The sequence below is a fragment of the Ochotona princeps genome, chromosome X (assembly GCF_030435755.1).
Source record: "Ochotona princeps isolate mOchPri1 chromosome X, mOchPri1.hap1, whole genome shotgun sequence".
In the NCBI taxonomy this organism is placed as follows: Eukaryota; Metazoa; Chordata; class Mammalia; order Lagomorpha; family Ochotonidae; genus Ochotona; species Ochotona princeps.
Window position 1 is genome coordinate 53,183,390 of NC_080865.1, and position 22,867 is coordinate 53,206,256.

The 22,867-nt window shown below is 38.0% G+C and overlaps 1 protein-coding gene across 11 annotated transcripts in view; it reads left to right on the forward strand.

Moving 5' to 3' along the window:
- DACH2 (dachshund family transcription factor 2) overlaps positions 1-22,867 on the forward strand; it is a 521,453-nt gene that overhangs the window by 482,706 nt on the left and 15,880 nt on the right. For 6 of the 11 annotated variants that reach the window (XM_058658946.1, XM_058658950.1, XM_058658947.1 and 3 more), the window contains 2 exons: positions 18,215-18,393; positions 18,489-18,636. In XM_058658946.1, the coding sequence (XP_058514929.1) occupies positions 18,215-18,393; positions 18,489-18,636 (327 nt within the window). The remainder of the gene's footprint in view (positions 1-18,214; positions 18,394-18,488; positions 18,637-22,867) is intronic. The other 5 variants (XM_004592794.2, XM_058658951.1, XM_058658949.1 and 2 more) reach the window with 1 other exon arrangement.

Genomic DNA, 22,867 nt, shown 5'->3' on the forward strand with positions numbered 1-22,867 from the left:
ATGTGGGCCTTGATGATAGAATGTGGCTGACACAGAGTGAAATGGTGGGAGAGTAATAGAAGATATGAGATACAAGGGTACTTTACATGCTTTAAAAATGTTTTAATTTGAAAGGCAGTGTGTGTGTGTGTGTGTGTGTGTGTGTGTGTGTGTGTGTGTAAGTGAGACAAAAAGAGAGAGAGAAAGCTTCCATCCTGTAGTTCAATCTCTAAATGGTCCCCTGAGGCAAGGCAAAGCCCTGAGCCAGGAATTTCATGCAGGTCTCCCACATGAGTGCAGGAGTTCAGGGACCTGCGCCATCTGCTGCTTTTGCAGGCACATGAGCAGGGAGTTGGATCAGAAGCGGAGCTGCTAGTACTCCACCTGGTTTCCATGTGGAATGCCAGCTCAGCAATTAGCAGCTTTATCCTCTACATTACAATGGTGGCTTTGTCCTTCGTGCTGAGGAAGGAAGCCATTAGAGGTTTCTTAACATAGATGTGAGATAATGTGAATTATGTTTTAAAGACTCACTCTGGCTAATGGTCAAGAACAAAGACTAGCATACTGGAAAGTGAAGATATGTTGCAGTAGGCATTTCCTTTTCTTTGTTTTTTTCAAACTTAAAAGGGATTTATTTGTGCTATCCTATATATATATATAGCTTATAAATACAACTATAAGTGTATTAAACAATTTCTGCTAAAGTTGTCATTGTATTTCACTTCAAGAACTGCACAAATGAGAATCTGATAAAGTATTTTCATTTAGTTATATGAAAATCACCATCTCAAACATGTTTTTAATGTGGGGGATAATTTCATAGATAGCACTAGCAGGAAAGTCTGTCTCGTATGGCATCAAGGACTTTCATCAGTTAGTGTGCATGCAATTTTCTTTTTTTTTTAAGATTTATATATTTTTATTGGAAAGGCAGATATACAGAGAGGAGAGACAGGAAGATCTTCCGTCCGATGGTTCACTCGCCAAGTGAGCGCAACGACCACAGCTGAGCCAGTCCTAAACCAGGAGTCAGGAACTTCCTCCAGGTCTTCTTCAGGGGTGCAGGGTCCCAAGGCTTTGGACCATCCTGGACTACTTTCCCAGGCCACAAGCAGGGAGCTGGATGGGAAGTGGAGCTGCCGGGAAGAACCAGCGCCCATATGGGATCCTGGCGCGTTCAAGGCGCGGACTTTAGCTGCTACGCTATCGCACCAGGCCCGCAATTTTCATTTTCTATATCCTTGTCATTGTCATTGTTATCTTCATCACTTTCTAATGGGATACATGCGGCAACTGAAGCACCTTTAGTTTCTCCGTCAAGAGGAAAGAGCCAGTTCTGCTGAAAGTATCTTGTCTCTGGTAGAATAGTACATATACTGCTTTGGACACAGTTTGCTCTTCAGATGCATGGGAGACACTGCTGTCATCAAAATAGTACCATTTTCATCATATGTATGTATATATGTATCTATCTATCTATTTTTTGCGAAGGCTGTGTAATGACCTCCTCCCACTGCTCCACTTGATCCAGCTCCCTGCTAATGGCGTGGGAAATCAGAAGAAGCTGGCCTAAGTGTTTGGGTCCCTGCCACCAGGTGGAACACCTAGATAAAACTTGTCCTGGACCAGTGCAGGCTGTTGTGGCCATACAGGGTGTGAGCTAGTGAATGGAAGATCTCTCTCTCTCTCTCCCTTTCCCTTCCTCCCCCCCCCAAAAAAAAAACTGTTACTGTGAGTTTTAAATAAATATTTTTTTAAAAAAAAGAGCAAATAATATGGAGGCAATCAGTGTGGAGAAGGGGTTTTGGGGAGAGGGGATGGGAAATCTCAGAGCCTATGGATCTGAATCATAAAATAATAATAAAAGAATAAAAAAGAACAAAGCAAGTATAGAGAATCTTTTCAAGGCTTTTTTCCCTAAGATTTATTTATTTTTACTGGAAATTCAGATTTATGGAGAGAAGGAGAGACAGAGACAAAGATTTTCCATTCACTGGTTCACTCCACAAGTGGCCACAATGGCTGGAGCCTAGCCAATCCAAAGCGGGGAGCCAGGAGCTTCTTCTGGTCTCCTGCGTGGGGGTAGGATCCCAAGCCTTTGGGCCATCCTTGACTGGTTTCCCAGGCAACAAGCAGAGAGCTGGAGGGAAGTGAGGCAGTTGGGACATGAAGTGGCAGACATATGGGATCCTGGCGTATGCAAGGCAAGGCTTTAGCCAGTTGGCTGTTGAGCACAGTCCTCAAGGTGTTTTGATAGAAAAGGTAAAAGTAGTAATGTAGTAACTGAATGGGGGATATGGTGGAGAATGATACTTCTTAAAAATCTTGATTTTTAAAGAGTAATATTGAGAAAGGGAGGGAGAGAGAGAATCTTTTGTCTGCTGGCTTATTCTCCTACATATCATAATAGCTAGGTCTATGCCAGGCTGACGCCAAGAGCTAGGAGCTCCATCTGGATTTTCCATGTGGATTTCAGAGGCCCAAGCAATCGGGCAACCTGCCACTGTCTTTCCAGGTGCATCACTGGGAACCTGGATCAGAAGTGGAACAGCTGGAACTTGAAGTGATACTGTTTTTTTAATGATTTATTTATTATTTTTTATTGCAAAGTCATATATATATATATATATATATATATATATAGAGAGAGAGAGAGAGAGAGAGAGAGAGAGAGAGAGAGAGAAGGAGGAGGAGAGACAGAGAGGAAGATCTTTCATCCGATGATTCACTCCCCATGTGACCACAACAGGCGGAGCTGAGCCGATCTGAAGCCAGTAGCCAGGAACTTTCTCCAGGTCTCACACGTGGGTGCAGGGTCCCAAGGCTTTGGGCCGTCCTCGACTGCTTTCCCAGGCCACAAGCAGAGAGCTGGATGGGAAGTGGGGCTGCCGGGATTAGAACCGTCACCCATATAGGATCCCAGTGCATTCTAGGTGAGGACTTTAGCCGCTAGGCCACTGCGCAGGGCTCTGAAGTGGCACTCTTATATGGGATGCCTGTGTCATAAGCCACAGGTTAAGTCACTGTGCTGTAAGGCTAGCAGCAAGACAATTTTTAGTATTTGAATATTTTAGATGCATAATTCATTATTTAAAGAAAAAAGATTCATAGAGATGTAGTGTGAAAGTTTGAAACTTTCAAAGACATGAATTTAAACAGGCCATATTTGCCTCACATGTTTCCCAAATTTATAGTTAAGCTCCAGCAAAAAGACAAATTAAGGTAGCTGGATCCCAAACATGGCTATGCACATGATCTGGTGTTAGCTTAGAATTTAGCAGTCCCTCTCAAGAAATAATACTTCAGAAATATTTAACGGTTTTTCACGAAATTTGTGCAAAATGGGATTTAGAGATAAGCTTATTTGGGGTGGCTGTTTGGGTATAACAAGTGAGACTGTCATGATGTTGGCATCCCATCTGGGTACGGATCTGAGTCCTAGGTGCTCCTCTTTCGATCAAGCTCCCTGCCTAATAGCCTGGAAAATGTAGGGGAAGATAAGCCAAGTGTTTGGGACCCTGAAACTCCCATGGGTTATTAGGATGTCAGGATGAAGCTTTTGGCCTGGCTCAGCCCTAGCCATTGTGACTATGGGACTAGTGAACTAGCAAAGGGATGATAGATCTCTCTCTCTTGCTCTTCACTCCACCTCTGTAACTCTGACTTTCAAACAGTGTTTTTCTTTAAACAACAATAACAATGAAAGAATGTGCAGTAGAAAATTAGAAATTTGGATGCCTATTTTCTTCCATAATCCCAAATATATGCTACACATGGTCTTACACTACCTGCGTGTATTTCCAAAGAAATACAGAAGAAAGGAGATTCAGTGGAAGAGAAGCAGATAATCATTTGAATGTTGACCTGAAATTAACAGGATACACGTCATGGCTCTATTCCTTGTTCTTTCAAACCAGGGTACAGACAGTAGCACCAGAAGTAGAACAGAGGATATGCATATGCACATATGACCTAAAGAGCAAGCTGCTGCCCGTTAGGTTGTGAACACTCGGTAATGATTAATTCACAGCTGACACATCTGCAACTTGCAGAGACAAAGCTACAGTCAGTGCTGGTGTCATGGTTATCATCATGATATGGAAGCAGCCAAATTAATTACTCTAAGTGATGAATGAGGATGTGATGGAAACAGCATGTCCAAACTGGTCTGATGAAAAGTGTTACTGATTTTGTGATAAAAGCAAAAGAAAATAATAACATTTTAAGTGTCCATGGCATTGTTGGTTAATTGTTTGGAAAGCACTTATAAATAATTCTAAGTAAAATTTTCCTGTTAGTATTTCCTGTGCCAATTGTAATATGACATTGTAGCTATTGGACTGGAAAACTTTTTAAATTTAATGAGCCAAAGCTGTGAACAAATTTAGACCTATGCAGTAAACAACATTTTCATCCAAAATTAATTTTCTTTCATCATCACAGCTTCTGATGAGAGATTGAAAACTTAATCTTTCAACAATGCAACCAAAGTCTGGTGCCAACGTCGAAATATGCCTATATGGATTTAAATAGAAGGAAGGTAATTTTGTACTTTGACATTCTAATGATAAATTAAAAAGATTCAGCCTTTTGTATCAAGGTTGGGAAATATGAAGTTTTTCTTTTACATGTGCACTGACTAAATGTGATAAATAGCCAATAGTATTATTTTCCAAAACACATAACTTCAATAGAACATACTAATTGAGAATTCAGTCAATGGAACTGATTTTGCTTATACATGTAATATGTTCCATTAACAATTGTTTGATGTCAGTCATATGCAAAACATTATTTATAATTACACCACTTGGCGATTTTCACTGACTCCATTTATATATTCATTATTTTGATGATACGTACACTTTGAAATTAATGAGGATTTTCCATTTCATTTACTGTTAATTAATGACATTTTTATCACATGAGTATATGCATTACAGAAGTGAGAGGAAAACATTTCAGAAACATTCAGTCAAGAAAGGGAATATATTTACATAAAACAGAAAACTTTGGGTTACTAGAAACTTATGCAGAGTTACTAATTTTAATGGCCTGCCCAGGATCTTTTGACCCTGTGTGCCTGGTGGTGGTGAGGGCAATCCTGGATGGGGCTTGCCTGGGGTCCTCTTGACGCTGCATGCCCAGCAGCAAGGGTGACCCCAGATCGGGCTACCCAAGTGCAAATGGCACCAGGTGAAGCCCTTGGGCCACCTGGCAGTGTGCTATGGGGACTTAGGGGTGTGGGTTTACAGTGGGTCTGGGACAGGGCACAGGTGAGGATGAGTGGGGACCTGAGGGTTCATGTCTAGGTGAGGAATAACTACTGAGGGACATCCATAGACAAGGCCACTGTACTTGCAGATAAGCAAGGGTGCCGAGACCAAGCAGTTTGGAAGGGGTAAGGATGAATTTTAAGGGTCAGACCAAAGCACGAACATATGTGGGATACCTGAACAGGGGTAGTTAATATCAACCACAACCGAATACCACTCACTGGGATACGTTAAAGCTAGAGCTGGGGGCCCACCTGGTAGAGTTTGATTACAGTATCCACCAGTGAGAGTCAGAACAGGGGAAAGGTAATGTTAGACTGGCGCATGACACTAACCAGCACATGAGAGAATCAGGTCGGGGGGCAGAATATGTTGTGGCGTGTATGTGGGCTCACCACTGTGAAACTGCAATCTCTGCTCACATGTTCAAAATCTGTGACTGGAAACAGCCCTGGTTGGATGGCTAAGGGAACACCCTGGCTGAGTGGGGGTTCCCACCAATCAGTGCAATATCTGGAATAAGGTTAGCAGGCTGGGCTGGACATGGCTGCAGTCTCCCTTAGCGTGGATGTGGACTGATTCTGTGGAGCGCCAAACTGGACTAGACTCCAGAACACACTGGTACTTGTGAGAGTCAGAGTGAATGTAGAATCAGCTGGGTTAGGTCTTGGCTTCTGCTGAACCATGATAGAGCTGTGTCTGGATGTGGACCAGGTGTGACTGGCCTATATAACATCCAACAGTTAAGAACCAGAATTGGTGTGGCCCAGTTGGGCAAGGATACTGTTCCTGCCAGGACAGGAGGTAGACAAAGTCAACCTGGGCCAAGGACCCACTGGTGTGTGTGTGTGTGTGAGATCTGCCACTTGGAGGAGACTTTTTAGAGGAGTTTGGGGATGCAGTCCCTGCAGGTAAGCACAAGAACTAACACAAGGAGCAGTCCAGATCATGCCAGGTTACAGGACCTGCCAGCATATATGTAGGTCAGGTCTAGGGGTGGGTCAGGTTGAGCCACTTTATAGCATCCACTGGCAGATCTGAGAACCAGGACGGGGTGCAAGATGGGCTGGGTCAGGCTGCATTACCAGCCAGTTCACATTAGAGTTGGGATTGGGGGCTGGCTATACTGGATAGGCTATGTCACCCACCAGCAGGAGCTGGAACTTAGGGCAGGTTGGAGTGAGCCAGGTTGAAGCCACTGTTGGATGTCAAGGTGCGGCAAGCCATGCCAGTCTGAATACCATGGCTGCCAGATCCTTGAGCCCCAGAGGCAGGGGGTCCAGTGGGCCCTGGTTTACCTGACCTAGGTCCTTGGGCCCTCCTTCATGGTGTATGCGGATTCTGTGAGCCCTGGGGGTGGGGAGGTCCTTGGGCCAGCCTATGTGATGGGTGGGTGCTGGTCCATGAGCTCTGTGGGCAGGGGATCTGGCAGGATCCAGGTTACCTGGCCCAGGCACTTGGGCCAGCCTGCAAAAACTCCTTCATCCTTCAGTTGTAGACATTGACAACATTTCAGAACTATTGAAATCACTTGGGAAGAACCCTCGGACTGTGACACACATTGGAACACTGGGTTGATATCGGGTTGTCATTCCCTATCCCCGGGCACTGGAGCAGTTGGGAGGCTGGGTATAGCTTCTCCCCTTATTTCCTCCCTTCCCCCAGATAAAGGAGGAAGAACTAGAACATTTGGAAACAATGATCACAACCACTTTTCCCTAACACTTGGTCCTTCCTACCCTGATCACCAATGTAAACATCAAAAATATAAATTAAAAATTAAAAAATGATATTTTAAATTTATTTGTTTTGTAGTAGGCCATGACTTCTTCAAAACTAGTGAACTTTCCGCATTGGGAAAATTTTAAGAAGTCTTTCTGAACAGAAAAAAAAAAAACCAGTACTTACATATTAGGAGGGTTTTTCTTCTCTAGGCCAGTCTCTGTTTTCAGCTTATATTACCATGATGATTTTTCCCATATCTGTAACAATGTGTATAAATACAGCAAAATTGTTATTATGATTGCGACATTTTGGAGGATACACTATGACTTCAGCCATGGAAAAGGACAACATGAAGTAATTTTATGTTCCTTAGAACATCACACCTGTGATATTTTTGCATGATTTGGGATATTTAATTATAGATATGTCTCTAAAATATGATTGACTTAGAGTTCATTTTGTTTTTGTGGTGAACGCAGGTGCATTCACCCTAACATTTAGGTTGTGACATGCTAGATTCCACTGAGGCCCAAAAGGTTATGTCTAAGTTACGTCTAATGATTATATTAATTCCAAAAAGAATGCATGGGGCTGGTTTCAAATGATATGTACAACTTGGCAAACAATCCCTGTCTTTACATTATCTTCAATTCAATGTAAAAATTACTGTATTCTGTAACACTGTGTTAAAGGTTCTGCTATTAAGTCCAAATAGTAGGATCTCCTGAGCAGAGCCTTAGCAGATTATCTCTCTAAATGAATCTGAAGAAGATATATGTAACTACCATATGCAGAACATCAAAATCCAGTTAAATAGTATATGCTTGTAAATACGTTATTTATGTGCAGAGATATTGCAAATAGCAGGTTTTTTTCTGAATATTAAAAAAGTCAAAATGACTCAAAAAGCTATTTTTTTAAGATACTATAAACAGCTGTTTCCTATTTCTAAAACGATGTACAAGATCACAAAGTTGGAACCGTGACGTTAGCCAATGGAAACCAATAAATAATTGAACTTTCAGTTGCAGCTTAGTTTCAGACAATCCTTCAATATTATAGAAATTCTTTGATTTTGCACACACGCAAAAATCACTAAGATACTATATTCTTGCCTTGCATGTGCCAGGATCCCATTGGGCACGAGTTTGTTTCCCACCTGCTTCATTTCCCATCCAGTTCTCTGCTTTTTGGCCAGGGAAAGTAATAGAATATGGCCGAAAGCCTTTGGGCCCTGCACCTATGTGGCAGATCTGGAAGAAGCTCTTGGTTCCTGGCTTTGGATCTTTGCTGCCACTTGTGAAGGAACTAGTAGACGGAACATATTTCTGTTTCTCTTTCTGTAAATCTGACTCTGCTTCTGTAAATCCTGAAGTAATGATAGAATGACACAACTTCTTTTTCATCTATTAAAAAAAAACATTCCTTTTGGACTTAAGGAGTAAGGATTTGATCAGAGGGTGACATCACCACAAAATTCCCATCTCATAACTGACTTTCTCACCAGTAAGCTTTTCTACAATTTGCAAAACTTCTTTTCAACTGTAGAAGAGTACTATCCTATTTTGTGCTCTTTCCTTAATTTGGAGATAAGGAGAAATTTCTGAGCCTTCAGAATCTAGGGATACATTTATCTTTTGCTTGTGTGTTCTAACCTTCTATGTGTGCTTTCTAACTAGCACCAGTGTTTTCAAATATTTGTATGGCTTTCCATTCTATGTAATTTAGAAAATAAATTACATATATTTGGGGTGTATAAGGCAAAATTATAGCTTCTGTGGAAGAAAGAGAGAATAGTAATTAAGCAATGCCTCCCCATCCTTAAATCATTTGATGTCTAATTAGATATTTAATAATTACCATATGAACATTTAATTGTGATAAAGATGTAAATAACACTATGAGCAACATATTTTAGCAGATAGTACAAGATTCTTCATGTGTGTTCAGAAAATTTACTATGTATAGGATTTTAGAAAAGTTTAAATTTATAATGGGTTCATATGGAATAATATGCTAGAGAACATTAATTCAAGAGCTTAAGAATTAATGTAAGGATTCATTAAGGGTTAATTTAAGATCTCAAATGATTAATTTAAAATCTTAAAGGTGATGGGGCAATATTTTACACATGTGCATTGAAGAAAAATATAGAAATGAGAAAGCTTTATGAGTTGAAGATGATAGGGAGTCAATCACATTGACTACATCAGAAAAACTTTTAATGGAGTTTTGTGCATAAAAAACAAAACTTGGCATCAAACTATGGCGATACTTGAGGACCAATTAATTAATCCCCAGGGGATGACACTGGTTTCAGGTAATTTGATCTAGTATTGGACTTGCTAAGAAAGCCATCTTAGTTATTCAGATATGAGGTGGTTAGAACAAGAGCTATCTTAAAGGTAGAATGAAAAGGGCCTGTTCACAGATTGCATAGGTGACAGGCTAAATAGAGAAAATTGTCAAATTGATTAGGAGGATTCAGGCTTTTGTGGCAGATGCTATAAATAAGAAAAATACGAATTAATATAAGAGATCATATTTAGGTGAAGTATATGATTAGATGTGAAGTGACATGATAAAACGGTGGGTTCACTTTTTCAATAGTTGGGTGTCATGATGAAGTATCCTCTTGAAAGTGACCAGTAGGAAGTCAGAACTTCAAGACTCATGCAAGGGATAAAGTGATTGCTAAATTCACAGAACACAGTTTACTTATTAATTTTTCTATCACCAAAAAAGACCCACAAAATTGTACTCTATTTTTATTATTTCAAAAAGTGTTGTATTTAATGGGTGCAGAGGCATGATTAGTGCTTATGTTATATTTAATGGGTTTCAATCTTTAGGTAAATGTATCTTTAATATACAGCAAGTATTATTTTACCCTGCCTTGGTTGATGGAAAAAAAATAAGCCTCATGCATACTGTCTGTTCACAAGCATGAAAATGGAATTTATTAGGTCTGAGTGTAAAACAGTGTATAATTTATTAATTCATTACTAATATTTTCTTAAAACATTGAAAAAGGCATAAAAGCAAAAATAAATATTGTAAAATTTTAACTTTGAAAACCCCAAATTTTGGATTTGGCCAATTTCTGATTTATACCTGAATATTCTCTACTTTGAGAGTGTCTCTTCCCACCCTTTGGCTCAGTAGAACTTTGCACAAATTCATAACACATGAAGTATGTAAAATAATTTTTTTCTTTCTAAATTATAGTGATCAAACAATACATTGCACAGAAAGAGCAAAACCTCTACTGAAGTGAAAAATATGTTTGCTGACTTCATTTTGGAAAACATAATGTTGCAAATTGGCAGTCAGGCTATTCATTTTCATACTAGTACACAGATTGTTTTGTACTTGAATGCTTTTAATACTTCAAGAGCAAGGCTTAGGAAAAATCAAGAAAATTAAATGAATTTGAGCTCTGATACATAAAACCTATTCTCTCTCTCTTTTTTTTTTTCAATTATTTAAACAGGTGCTGTAGGAAGCCATTTCCTTTATAAGGCTTTTAAGATGTTTACAGCAAAACATTTTCCCTGTGATTGAATTCTTGACGGTACTAAACTACCTTGGAGAAATATGTTTTCTACCGGTTTTATGACTCCCTAGATGTATTCTCTACAAGCATCGTATCTACTTGGACACAAACAACATTGAAAAAAGACACCATGCCATTTAAATAGGGTATACAGCTTCAAAAGAGTATGTAGCACGTGACAATGGGAATGTCAGTAGCATAAGAGCAATAGCATTTTAAGGCAACTCTTATTAAATTAGCACAAAATATTTTTCTGATTTTATATTTATATTTTATTAGAAATATTTTAGTATCTGGAGATACTTGCCCAATTGTATGTGCATGTTTTCACTTAAGAGGTGATAAGGGATTTGATGTTTGTGGTCTCAGTATGGGAAGATATAATAGCAAAATTTTATAGCATGTTTCATTTCATTGAAATGTAAATTGGTAAGAATTATCTGGGACTTGAAAATGAATCCTTCAGGTTTCCCAAATATTTCACATGGCTGACAAAGTTAAACAGACATGATGTGTCAATAATAGAATTTTGCTCACCACAAATCCCATATTATAGCAAAAAAAAAGAAGGAAGATAACATGACCATCAAGGATACTCCTAAAAGGATCTTTTCAGAGTTAGAGAGTAAACTAATCCTAACTCTGATTATTTTGACTTCATTTCGTTAACTCGCCTGAAAAGACACTTATCCAGGAAAATATTGAGTGAGCAACTCATCTTGCACTTCTATGTTTCCTGCTATCGAGTTGTTTACCATTTCAATGCAAAGCCCTGACAAACCTACCTCATAAAACAACGTAAGAAATTTAACCTTAAGGAAGGAAACCGGGGATGAGTGCAGGTCACAGTAATTAAACTGCAGTAATATCCTGTATTGAAGTTCCTGGACTGGGGTCCTGGTCACACTCCCAAGCTTAGGAACCTTATGGCATACCTTATAAGGTACTTTGTTCTAAATAATTTATTTGACTTCATTTTCACTACATTTATTACTCTAATAGAAGTAAATTGAAGAAAGAATATATTGATAGTTGTTCATTCAATGAGAGTGTCTTGCATAGCTTTGAAACAGTAGTTCTCAGCCAGTTTTGGCAGTTAGCTACACACTTGGGCTTTCCACAACTGGGTAAAGCAATTTGCAACATGCCTGGACTTTTCCACCAGATGTCAGTAGAGTGCTGGCTTCCTTCCCTGGACCCATGCCCCTCACCTGTTTGGGCACTAAGAAATGTCTCCAGTTATCATCAAAGGTCCTCTGGAGAACAAAAGTGCTGTAGGTATGAAGCACTGATCTTAATATCCTCATACCTTTTGTAACATATCTTTTATATAAGTGTGAAAGTTAAGTGAAGGTGAATCCAGGCTCATCTAGAAAATGATCTTCATAAAGGTAGTGTTTCATAAAATGTTAAAAGGTGCTTACGTGGTCAAAAACATTGCTATATATCCCTCTTTAACTTGTGAAAATTTTAATTGCCATGTAGTTTAACCAATACTCTTATTCACTTTGGTTAAGACAGTGTTCTACAAATTCTACAAATAGTTTATTAGTCATCATAACAACTCTAAGACATAGGTAGATATGTTTATTGCCTGATGTTACAAATGAAGAAACTGAGACACAAGAAAGTTGTGTTACTTTCACAGGGGCTTGCAAATCATTGGACAGTTGACCAGGCCAGGCACCAGTTTCTTCATCTATATCCACTTTAGTGCCTACCTTGGAAGATGTGTGACACATTCATTTTTGTGTCTGCTTGTATTTAGCATTACTGTTTTAAAAATTAATGAAGTATCTTAATTGACATAAAATTATATGTAATAATGGCATACTATGGATTATTTCCATATGTGGATATATTTAATGTCCAATCAGGATAAGCATGTTTATCCCTATGGGCATTTATCATTATTTTCTGGTGAGAAAATTCTCAAGCCATTTTTTTTCTAGTCCAGTTTCTTTTGGGAGGAAGAAAAGTTTACAGTTTCATTATGCATGGTTACTCTTCTATGCAATACATTACCAACACTTCTTCTCTACAACTATAACTGTTAAATAGCCTTTCCCATCCTCGTCTCCCTACCAGCTGTTCTCTCTCCGGTTGCGCCATTGTATCCTCAACTTCAGTGAGGTTAATTGACAGCTAATAACCGCAAATTTGAATCATATAGTGTGATATTTCAAGAAATGTATACATGCAAAATGAAATACAATCAGGTAGCTAGCTTTTTTAAAGACTCTAGAATGTTCTGTTTTGTAGGACAAATAAAAATGAAAATTATGCCTTATGAATTCTGAATTTCAGATAAATAACAAATCATTCAGTAAAAGTCGGACCCATGAGGATATTTTTGTTATATTCATATGGAAATATATTTACTGTTTCTGAGAAACTAAAATTTTCCTGAGCTCTCTATATCAGGCAACTATAGCTTTCAAGAAAACCATTGAGCACTGGTTAGCCCAATGTTTCTAGAACCAATTTTAGCATGGAGCCTTTTTTAAGCATGTAGAATGTCTGCGGAAGTGCTGGAGCACTTTATTCTCAGTACAGCAAGAATTCAGCTAGAGAGCTAAGATACAAGTTTAAGTGCTCAGAGCAGGCCACAGGGATCTCGCCTGTGAACTCATAAAGGCAGTTAATAATCGGTGCCATATGATTAACACTTAATTGTAAACTTCTACAGCCTGTCTATCTGCTCCTTAATGATAAAGCTGGATGGCACACATCTTCCAAGCTCTTCATTAGGAAAAAAACCTGTAATTTGCCTGATGTTTTATGTGAAAGACTACTTAGTGCTAATTCATAATTTATAAAAGATCCTATTATGCCATCTTGCTATTCTAAGGATCCAGAACACAACAGGGGCATAATTGGTTTTAGCAGCATTCTTTCCATCACTTTCTTGGGTTGGTGGCACTTTCATTGCTTTGCTGCTAGTATTCTGTTTGCACCTGTCTAAATTATTTATAATTTATTTCCTTAAAGAAATATAACAACTTGGAGATTAAATTTTCCTTTTTCCGTTTTCCTGGTGGAGACGCTTGAGGAGTCATTGTTTGGCTGAGACTATGAGCACTTTCTTATATCATTCAGGTCTCATCATACATAGCAGTTGGTCATTCTGTTGTTGTTATTGTTCGTCAATTTGGAAGAGGGAAGCAGGTGTCTTGCTTGTGCTGAATGTAATACTAATGACATCAACAAAGGAGTGTCCATTAAGCCAGATGTATTTAGGGGAATACTCTCAAATCAAATAATGAAATATAATTTACTTGTTAAAGAATAGAACTGATGACCTGGTAGGTAGGTGAATTTTCCCATTGTTGGGTGAGCCAGCTGTGTTAGTTTCTGTTTCTGCATCACAAACCTCCAATCCTAGCGGAAGTACAAATGCTTAACTCTATGAAAAAGTAGAAAGAGTACTAGAGTTATACATAAAGTCAAAAGTCCCTTAAGAGCTTTAGCTTTAATTTTAATTGGGATTTTTCTTATCCTTATCATTTTCTCTCCCAGACAGATAAAATTCTTGTCAACCTGTATTCATTTGGTCCTGATGCAAGAAATTAAAATAGCTTGTTTTCTAAGTGGACTCTCAAGTACCATGAGAGAATATTCCAGGTTTAACAAACAGGCTTAATAAAAGCTGCTTTACTCTGCTTCAGTAAATGGAGATATTGCTCACGTTCTTGACTAGATAGTTGTTGACTTATTTTTACTTTCTTTAGTTGTTACCATTGCATTACACGTTTTGTTCAAAGTTTGGGGATATTTGGAACACCAGCTGCTCAAATCAAAATATTCATTCAAAACCCTTTCTCTCAAGATTACAAAGTAATCCTCTTATTTAACTAGCAATTTGTACTTTGAGTAGTTTACCATCTACACTTTCATTGCCAATTTGTATTTCTCAGCTCTACCTAATAAATTCCTACACAACAGTGCAATTATTTTCAGGCTGTGAACAAGACCATTCAGATATGATGAGTTATAATATTTAATTCAATTTCTGGTATATTTGTCATTCATTTTTGTAGCATATGATTGAAATAAAAATTGATTAGTGGTCTGAATCCCCACCTTTTCCTAGTATGTGAAAACATGACAGTTCTACTAGTTTTGGACTATTGTGAACCTTAGCATGCAACGTGACCTTGATCTGAACAACATGTATGGTTAGCACAGAAACTTAATCGTCGGGAGTCATAAGTAGAATCCTTCTTTTTTACTGCCCTTTTTCTAGGACTACTAAATTTATTGCTTGTAGGACAGGTAGGATATGAACAATGGGCCAAATAGAGTCCAGGGTTATCTCATCTGTGTGAAAACTGCTACTGAAAATCGATGTGACCTCTGCTACACTGTCATCCCAGTTCCCACCTTCTGTGTCCTATTTGTCTTTTGGTAGAAGCTTAGATCTGTGTGCTGTCTCTATGTGTCTCTCTTGGGCCAGATTATCAAAATGAATCATTGCCTGCATACCTCTTATATTTCTATTTATTTTCCTAGTGTTGACTAGGTCTGATGAAATATGATTCTTTTTGCATTTGATCCTCAGTGCAGCAAGTGACACCTAATTCAGCTGTGTCTATCTATTTAAAGAAGAGTAATACTATTTTGAAACTTCAATCTACTATGCAGAAACATTACAAACCATAGACCTGGCAACCTGTCTTCATAGTCAATAGTAATTTTCCTTTCAGTCACTTTAATGACATTTCTTTCATCTCCAAATGGAAGACTTGTAGCAATTTTTACATAGTTACAATTTTGCTATAGGCATACTGAATGTATTGCTTTCCTTTTCAGGTGTCCTGTTTGTAGATACCTCTCAGATTCTCAACACTGAGGTTACATGTGTGTGCTGAGGGATCCATAACAAGGAATTCATTAATTTTCAGAACTCTGCCCCTGACACAAAATATTTATTCAGGGCAAATATTATATTGTCTCTGAGTCAGCAGGAACTCAATGTTTTAACTTTGTAGTGGTTCATTTTGTAAAAATAGATCCTGCAGGCTACATGCATTCATATTTGAAGATTAATGGACATCAATGCAAAGGTGTAGAACCTCTTCAGCTATTGTTAACATTGAAAGATCATTATGAAGTCATTCCATCCACTTAATGCATTCATGTGTGGAAGATAAAATACTACCTACATACAGACCTCAAACAATATGAATAAAGCATAATATTTTTGGTTACTTGTTGATAAATGCACTTTAGAAGCCTGAGAGCTGCTGGCTAAGAGATGTTTTATGATTAAGGTTTCCTTTGCGAGATGATGTTTTAAATGAAATCATGTGGTTGAATGTGTGGTCAATGAATCTGTGGTTAAGTGCTGATTCCTGTTGGACTATTTCACTTCTTCCAGACATAGCATTATCTTAAAAACCAGAAAGAAATGTCCTAGAAGAGATTAGGGCTAATCTAAATATTCAAATAGTGGTCAATATGAAAATACAAGCTTAATAAGTTATGTAAAGCATGAATCATGCATCTGTGATCAAATTACTATATATTTCAGTTTTACTATTAGGACATCCCTAGAAAATGTTAAAAATAGCTTCTGATGCTAAAGAAAATTAGCAGTTTTTTTAAAAATACAACTTAATGAAATATTTAGGACCTATGAAAACTTTTAACATTCTGGTTCAAATATGTAAATCTGTTGATTAACTAACATTATATTTTAGCATTTTTATTCCTATTGGTTATAGAAAAATACAAATATCAGAAATAATGTTATTCCATTAAGTATTGTCACTGGAGTTTCCCGCAATTGGATGTCCTGACTTCCGAAAACAAGAAATTCCACAGCCAACGATGATGACTGTGAAATCAATGGGGTTCAAGACTCTGCACACTGCATGTGTATACTGCTTGAAATTGACAAATGAAGCCTAGCTTTATTTGAAAATTGATATTCACACCAGTAGAACTAAAACCAAAAGCTAGATTGTGTTTTTTGTTTCTAATCCAAATGAAAATTGCTTAGGTTTAGATATAAGCCTAGTCATTTTCTCCAATGACCCTCATTAGGATGTATGCAGTCAATGACAATTGCTATGACCAGAGAAATTTACCTGTTTTTTAAAAAAAAATTGTTGCCCTGATGCCGACATTGAGAGACCACAGCAAGTAGAATACATTGTTTTGAGGTGCTGTGATTCACCCTTTCTATCACTGCTGTAGAACAATAATGAGTAAGAGTAGTTGAATTTGTTACATCCTTCACTGTAGTGCTTTTTTCCATATATCAAAAATGACTATTTTTAACTGCAGGGGAAATCATCAGTAAGAATTCAAGGAAAATAGCCAAGTTTTGAAGTTTTGACTCTCAATATAAAGCTTTTTTTTTTTTTTTTGTAACTAGGCATATGGATACAAAACATCTTTCAAAAAAAAAAAAAGATTTACTTATTTTTATTGGAAAGGCGGATATACAGAGAGGAGGAGAGACAGAGAGGAAGATCTTCCATCCAATGATTTGCTCCCCAAGAGACCACAATGGCCAGTGCTGTATCGATCCTAAGCCAGGAGCCAGAAATTTCTTCCAGGTCTCCCACACGGGTGCAGGGTCCCAATGCATTGGGCCGTCCTCGACTGCTTTCCCAGGTCAGAAGCAGAGAGCTGGATGGGAAGTGGAGCTGTCAGGATTAGAACCAGCGCCCGTATAGGATCCTGGCGGGTTCAAGGCGAGGATTTTAGCTGTTACGCTATCGCACCAGGCCTGATACAAAACATCTTAATAGACAAAAATTTATTTTGGTGTGTCCTTGTCTAAAGTTGAGAATCTCATTAAGGAGAACATGGGAGAAAACACAAAAGCAAAAGAGAGAAAGGCTTGTGTTTTTATGTCATAAGTGATATTTTTCTTACAAAGTATGTTATTCAAAAGAAACAGTGGCAGCAATTCAAATGTCCATCAATAAAATAACATTTTAAAGAGTTAAAGAGGGTGGCATCCTCTTGCAATGGAATACTATGCAGCATACTGATATATGTCACAGCTTGGATAAACCTCAAAAATATTAGAAGTGTGAGAAAAAACAGAAAATAGTACATACTTTATGATTTTGCATATGTGTAATATCTAGAAAGTGCAAGTTTTTAGAGATGTATGGCTTCCAGCTTAAGATACTATTAATAGATTCTGAAAAACATTTGAGGAAGGAATAAGATGTTGCAAAATATGTTTTTGGTGGTGGTTAGAAGATTCTGTAAATTTACTAAAATTATCTAAAATAATATGAGGCAGGTAAAATTTATCATATATAAAATTATACCTCAATAAAGATGTTACAGTAATGAAGTTATGGGTAGATGGGTAAGGCGTAAATATAGATAGATTCAAAGAGAAAAAACATTAAAGATAACTTGTATTTTCTGCAAAGTGATCTGATTCATTTCTATATAAAAATATTTATTGAAATTGTTTCTTCATAATTAATGCCATTTTAGCAATTATTGTCACTTCACCTTCCTGAGTTATTTATTGGAACATTTATTTAGAGGCAGATGGAATGTTATATTCTGATTATGTTGTATATTATGTTGTCTGATTATGTTTTGGAAAATATGTCTCATTGACATCTACTAGAGATGTTGTATGGAAGTTTTTGAGATGTCAATTTGGGAACTTTCTGATATGAATTTTGTTTTGCAGAAGAGGTACCAGTTCAAATCCCAATGATGAAGTCACCCTTGGACAAGATCCAGCTGACTCCTGGGCAGGCATTGCCCCCTGGATTCCCTGGACCGTTCATTTTTGCGGATAGTCTGTCCTCCGTGGAGACTCTGTTGACCAACATTCAGGTCAACAATATTTCTATAAACAAAATAAATGTAATACAAGACATTAGCACCTACATAAATTATTTCATATTTGAGAAATTAAAACAAATAAGATGAACCGCATGTCATTTCTTGTACTTTTACAGGGTCTGCTGAAAGTGGCTTTGGATAATGCTCGTATCCAGGAGAAACAGATTCAACAAGAAAAGAAGGAACTGCGAATAGAACTCTACAGAGAGAGAGAAATTAGAGAAAATCTTGAAAGACAACTTGCAGTTGAGCTGCAAAGTAGAAGTAAGTTTGATAAGTTTAATTGCAAAGTGTCAGAGGTACTTTCTATATAGCCTGGAATTATTGAAAACAAATTGGAAACTAAACAACAAATACTATGTGTAAGCCACAACAAAAAATTAGTACTATCATTATACTCGAAGACAAAAACCTATATCTGTACTTGAGGCTACTTGGAGATTTTGAATCATGAATATTCATAGTTATACAATAATTTCATGAACTACATTGACAGTAACCTATTAGTTTTGACATAAAGGGATGCTTAATTTTTGGCAGACACAGTGACAGGTTCTGGTAATGAAAGGAAAACTCACCCTTATTCTTGAGAGATTTGCTGATTTCAAAAGTAATACAACTGCTTACTTTCATATACTGCTCTTCAAAATTTATTTCTGGAGATTGCAAACATACTACATATTTTTCAAAGGGCCAGAATCACTGATTCAATTCCAAATGGAAATCCAGTTACCCTTTCGAAAATTAAGGGCAGGTGTTTGGTTCAGTGATTAAACTGCCACATGGGTTGCTACATCCCAAATAAGAGTGTCTGCATTTGAGTTCTATTTCCCATTTGGATTCTAGTTACTGCTAATGCATGTCCTGGGAGGCGGTGGTGATGGCTTTAACAGTTGAGACCCTGCCACCCAAGTAGAAGATCTGCACTGCGGTCCTCAGCACTGCTGGCTGTTGGAGGCATTTGTGGATTGGGTAAGTGGATGGAAGATCCACTGTATGTGTGTGTGCGCACATGCATACACATGTGTGCACATGCCTTATAAATAAAAAAGACAGTTAAAAATAGAAATAATTAAACCTGTTTTACTTATCTTGCCAAATTAAGTACGACATACAAAAGTTACACCGTCTTTTTAAATTTTAGAATTTTATATATAATTAGCATACTTTTTTTTGGATTTATTTATTTTTATTGCAAAGTCAGATATACAGAGAGGAAGAGAGACAGAAAGATCTTCCATCCAATGATGCACTCCCCAAATGACCGGTCCGTGCTGCGCCGATCCGAAGCCGGGAACCAGGAACCTCTTCCAGGTCTCCCACGTGGGTGCAGGGTCTCAAGACTTTGGGCCGTCTTCAACTGCTTTCCCAGGCCACTAGCAGGGAGCTGGATGGGAAGTGGAGCTGCCGGGATTAGAACTGGCACCCATATGGGATCCTGGCGAGTTCAAGGCGAGGACTTTAGCTGCTAGGCCACGCTGCTGGGCCCTATAATTAGCATACTAAAAGCTTTTTAAAACTCTTGTTAAATATGAAAATGGTTCATTTTTAATAAAACTCTACTACATATAGCATCTACTCATTTTCATTTCTGTTTGGCAACATTTCAGAAAACCTTTAGGTTTTTGTTTATAGCAGATATCTGTTGTCCCTTAAACATTTTCCATCTGTTGACTGACACAATTAAAGCAAAGTACTCTGCTATTCTATGTTTTTTTGCACAAAATATTTACTACATTGTTATGAATCATAGGGGCCTAAATAGTAGCAATACTTGTGGTAGATAATCACTTGAATTTCTTTATAATCCCTTAAATACAACATACCCAATAAATACAACTTCTTACAATGAAGCATCAACTACATACACACACACACATACACATACACAAATACACACGAGAGAGATGATAGGCAGATAAAGAATGAATCTCCTATTTATTAATTCACTCTCCAAATGGTTGTAGAAGCTGGATCTGTGTCAGCTTCAAAGCAGGTGTCAGGACCACCATCCTGTTCTTCAAAGTGGATGAGAGGAGCACAAGCATCAATACATCCTCCACTGCTCTTTCAGGTGTATTAGCAGAAAGTTAGTTTAGAAGTAAATTTGCTGGGACTCAAACTGGTGCTCCTATAGGGGCTGTTGGGTGAAATCAACAGCATCTTTTAACCCACTGAATCACAAAGCCAGCCCTGGTCTTCAGGCTTCATATAAGCTTGGGTAAATTTCTTTTTCTTTCTTTTTTTTTTTTTTGTTTAAAGATTTATTATTATTGGAAAGCCGGATATACCGAGAGGAGGAGAGACAGAGAGGAAGATCTTCTGTCCGATGATTCACTCCCCAAGTGAGCGCAACGGGCCTGTAGGCGCCAATCCGATGCCGGGAACCAGGAACCTCTTCCGGGTCTCCCACACGGGTGCAGGGTCCCAATGCATTGGGCCTTCCTCGACTGCTTTCCCAGGCCACAAGCAGGGAGCTGGATGGGAAGTGGAGCTGCCGGGATTAGAACCGGCGCCCATATGGGATCCCGGGGCGTTCAAGGCGAGGACTTTAGCCGCTAGGCCACGCCGCCGGGCCCAATTTCTTAACTTCTCAAGCACTCACTTTCCTCATCTGTAAAATGCAGTTAACAGTGTTTTCATTATAGCGCTGTTTATTTATGAATAGTTTTATCAAGGAAATGAATTCATGCAATAATTTGAATAAATACAAATTTCTTATTTAAGTGATTTGTTGCTTTATTTGATTTAAATATAGTTATGACAGGAAAACTCTCATAAGTTAAACCATATTCAGCAGTCTTCATTCAAAAATAGCAGAAAATATGTATACATTTTCAAGGTATTTATTCTACGAATAGTATTTTGTCATTCCTTTTTTTTTAGTAGTGGGGAACCTTTATTTTCTGCCAAAGGTCATTTGAATATTCATAACATCATCCACATGCAGTGAAAAAATTATCAAAATTATCCTGCTACAGAGTTACTGAATTTTGAGACCTGCCTGTAGTTGTCTTAGCAGGGCCAGACCAATTGATTTTATGGGCCTTAACACCAGGTAGAAGAGACATTCCCCATTCCTGCCTTAGGCCTCTGATATTTTTTTCTCAAGTGAACAGAAATTTTTATGGGTAAATGTCTCTCATTAAGCCTCTAAAAGCTATTTCCTCAAAAATACTTCGAACTCTGGGATAGATACAATTGAAACACATTAACACGTATTCGCCTCCGTTGAGATGTTTTGTCAATGAACACATGTAACATCTTAGAACTATTTATTTATTTTTATTTGGTTTGAAAGGCAGCGAGACAGAAAGTTATGAGATACAGAGACAGAAACAGATTTTCCAACTGTAGTTCACAACCCAAATTTCCAGAGTTGTCAGGAACTGGAGAGGCTGAAGGTAAGAGCTTGGAACTCAGCTCAGGTCTCTGCTGTGGCTGTCAGGAACCCATGTGCATGGGCCATCATCTGCTGCCTCCCAAGCTCATTATAGGATTCTAGATTATTGAAAGTTCATTCTGGACATGAACCAGGCAATGCTATGTGTGCTGCAGGCATCCCAAGCGGCATCTTAGCCACTGCACAGAATGTCTGCCACTGCGAAAAACATTTTAAAAATCTGTTGCAGTTTTTTGTCTGATATTTTGTCTGATATTCCTTGAGTGTCTTTTCTATTGCCGTAACATCACTGTCTTAATTATAAAATGTGAGTTTAGAAAAAAAATGTCAAATTTGGGCTTCTTTGAAGTTTGCTATGAAGCAGTTTGTTGCTGAAACCCACTAATCCTGTTTGAGAAACTGTCAGATTTCAAGGTTTCAGAGTTTACACAAGGCTTCCAAGTTTATACACAATGAAGCATTAGAGAGTGAGGGCTTTAGTTAAGACTTGAAGCCTCTGTGGCATGTAAGTATAGCTGTTCTTTGCCTTTTCTCTAACTTTTCTGTTTACCAGATAAAGCCCATCATTGTGATTTTGATTTTAAAGCTTGCTTACAGAATAGTGGCTGGAAGTTATTCCTAAAACGTGTGTATATGTGAAGATGACAAATAGAGATAAACTGATATGTTCATTACTTAAATATATGTATATATTTATATATTTTTTTCCTTTATATTGGGTAATATTCTAGAAAAACAATTTTCCACTTACACTTTTAATGATCATGTTTTGCAACACAATAATTTCAGTTTATTTTCTATCTTGAATATAAATATGAAGAACCTAATAAGTAACATCATTCTTTTTTATTTTATTTTATTTGCATTGGAAAGTCAGATATACAGATAGGAGGAGAAAGAGAGAGGAAGATCTTCCATCCAATGATTCACTGGCCAAGTAACTGCAATGGTTGGACCTGCACCAACCTGAAGACAGGAGCCTGGAGCCTCTTTCGGGTCTCCCACACGGGTGCAGGGTCCCAAGGCTTTGTGGCATTTTTCATTGCTTTCCCAATCCACAAGCAGGGAGCTGGATGGGGAGCAGGGGCACCA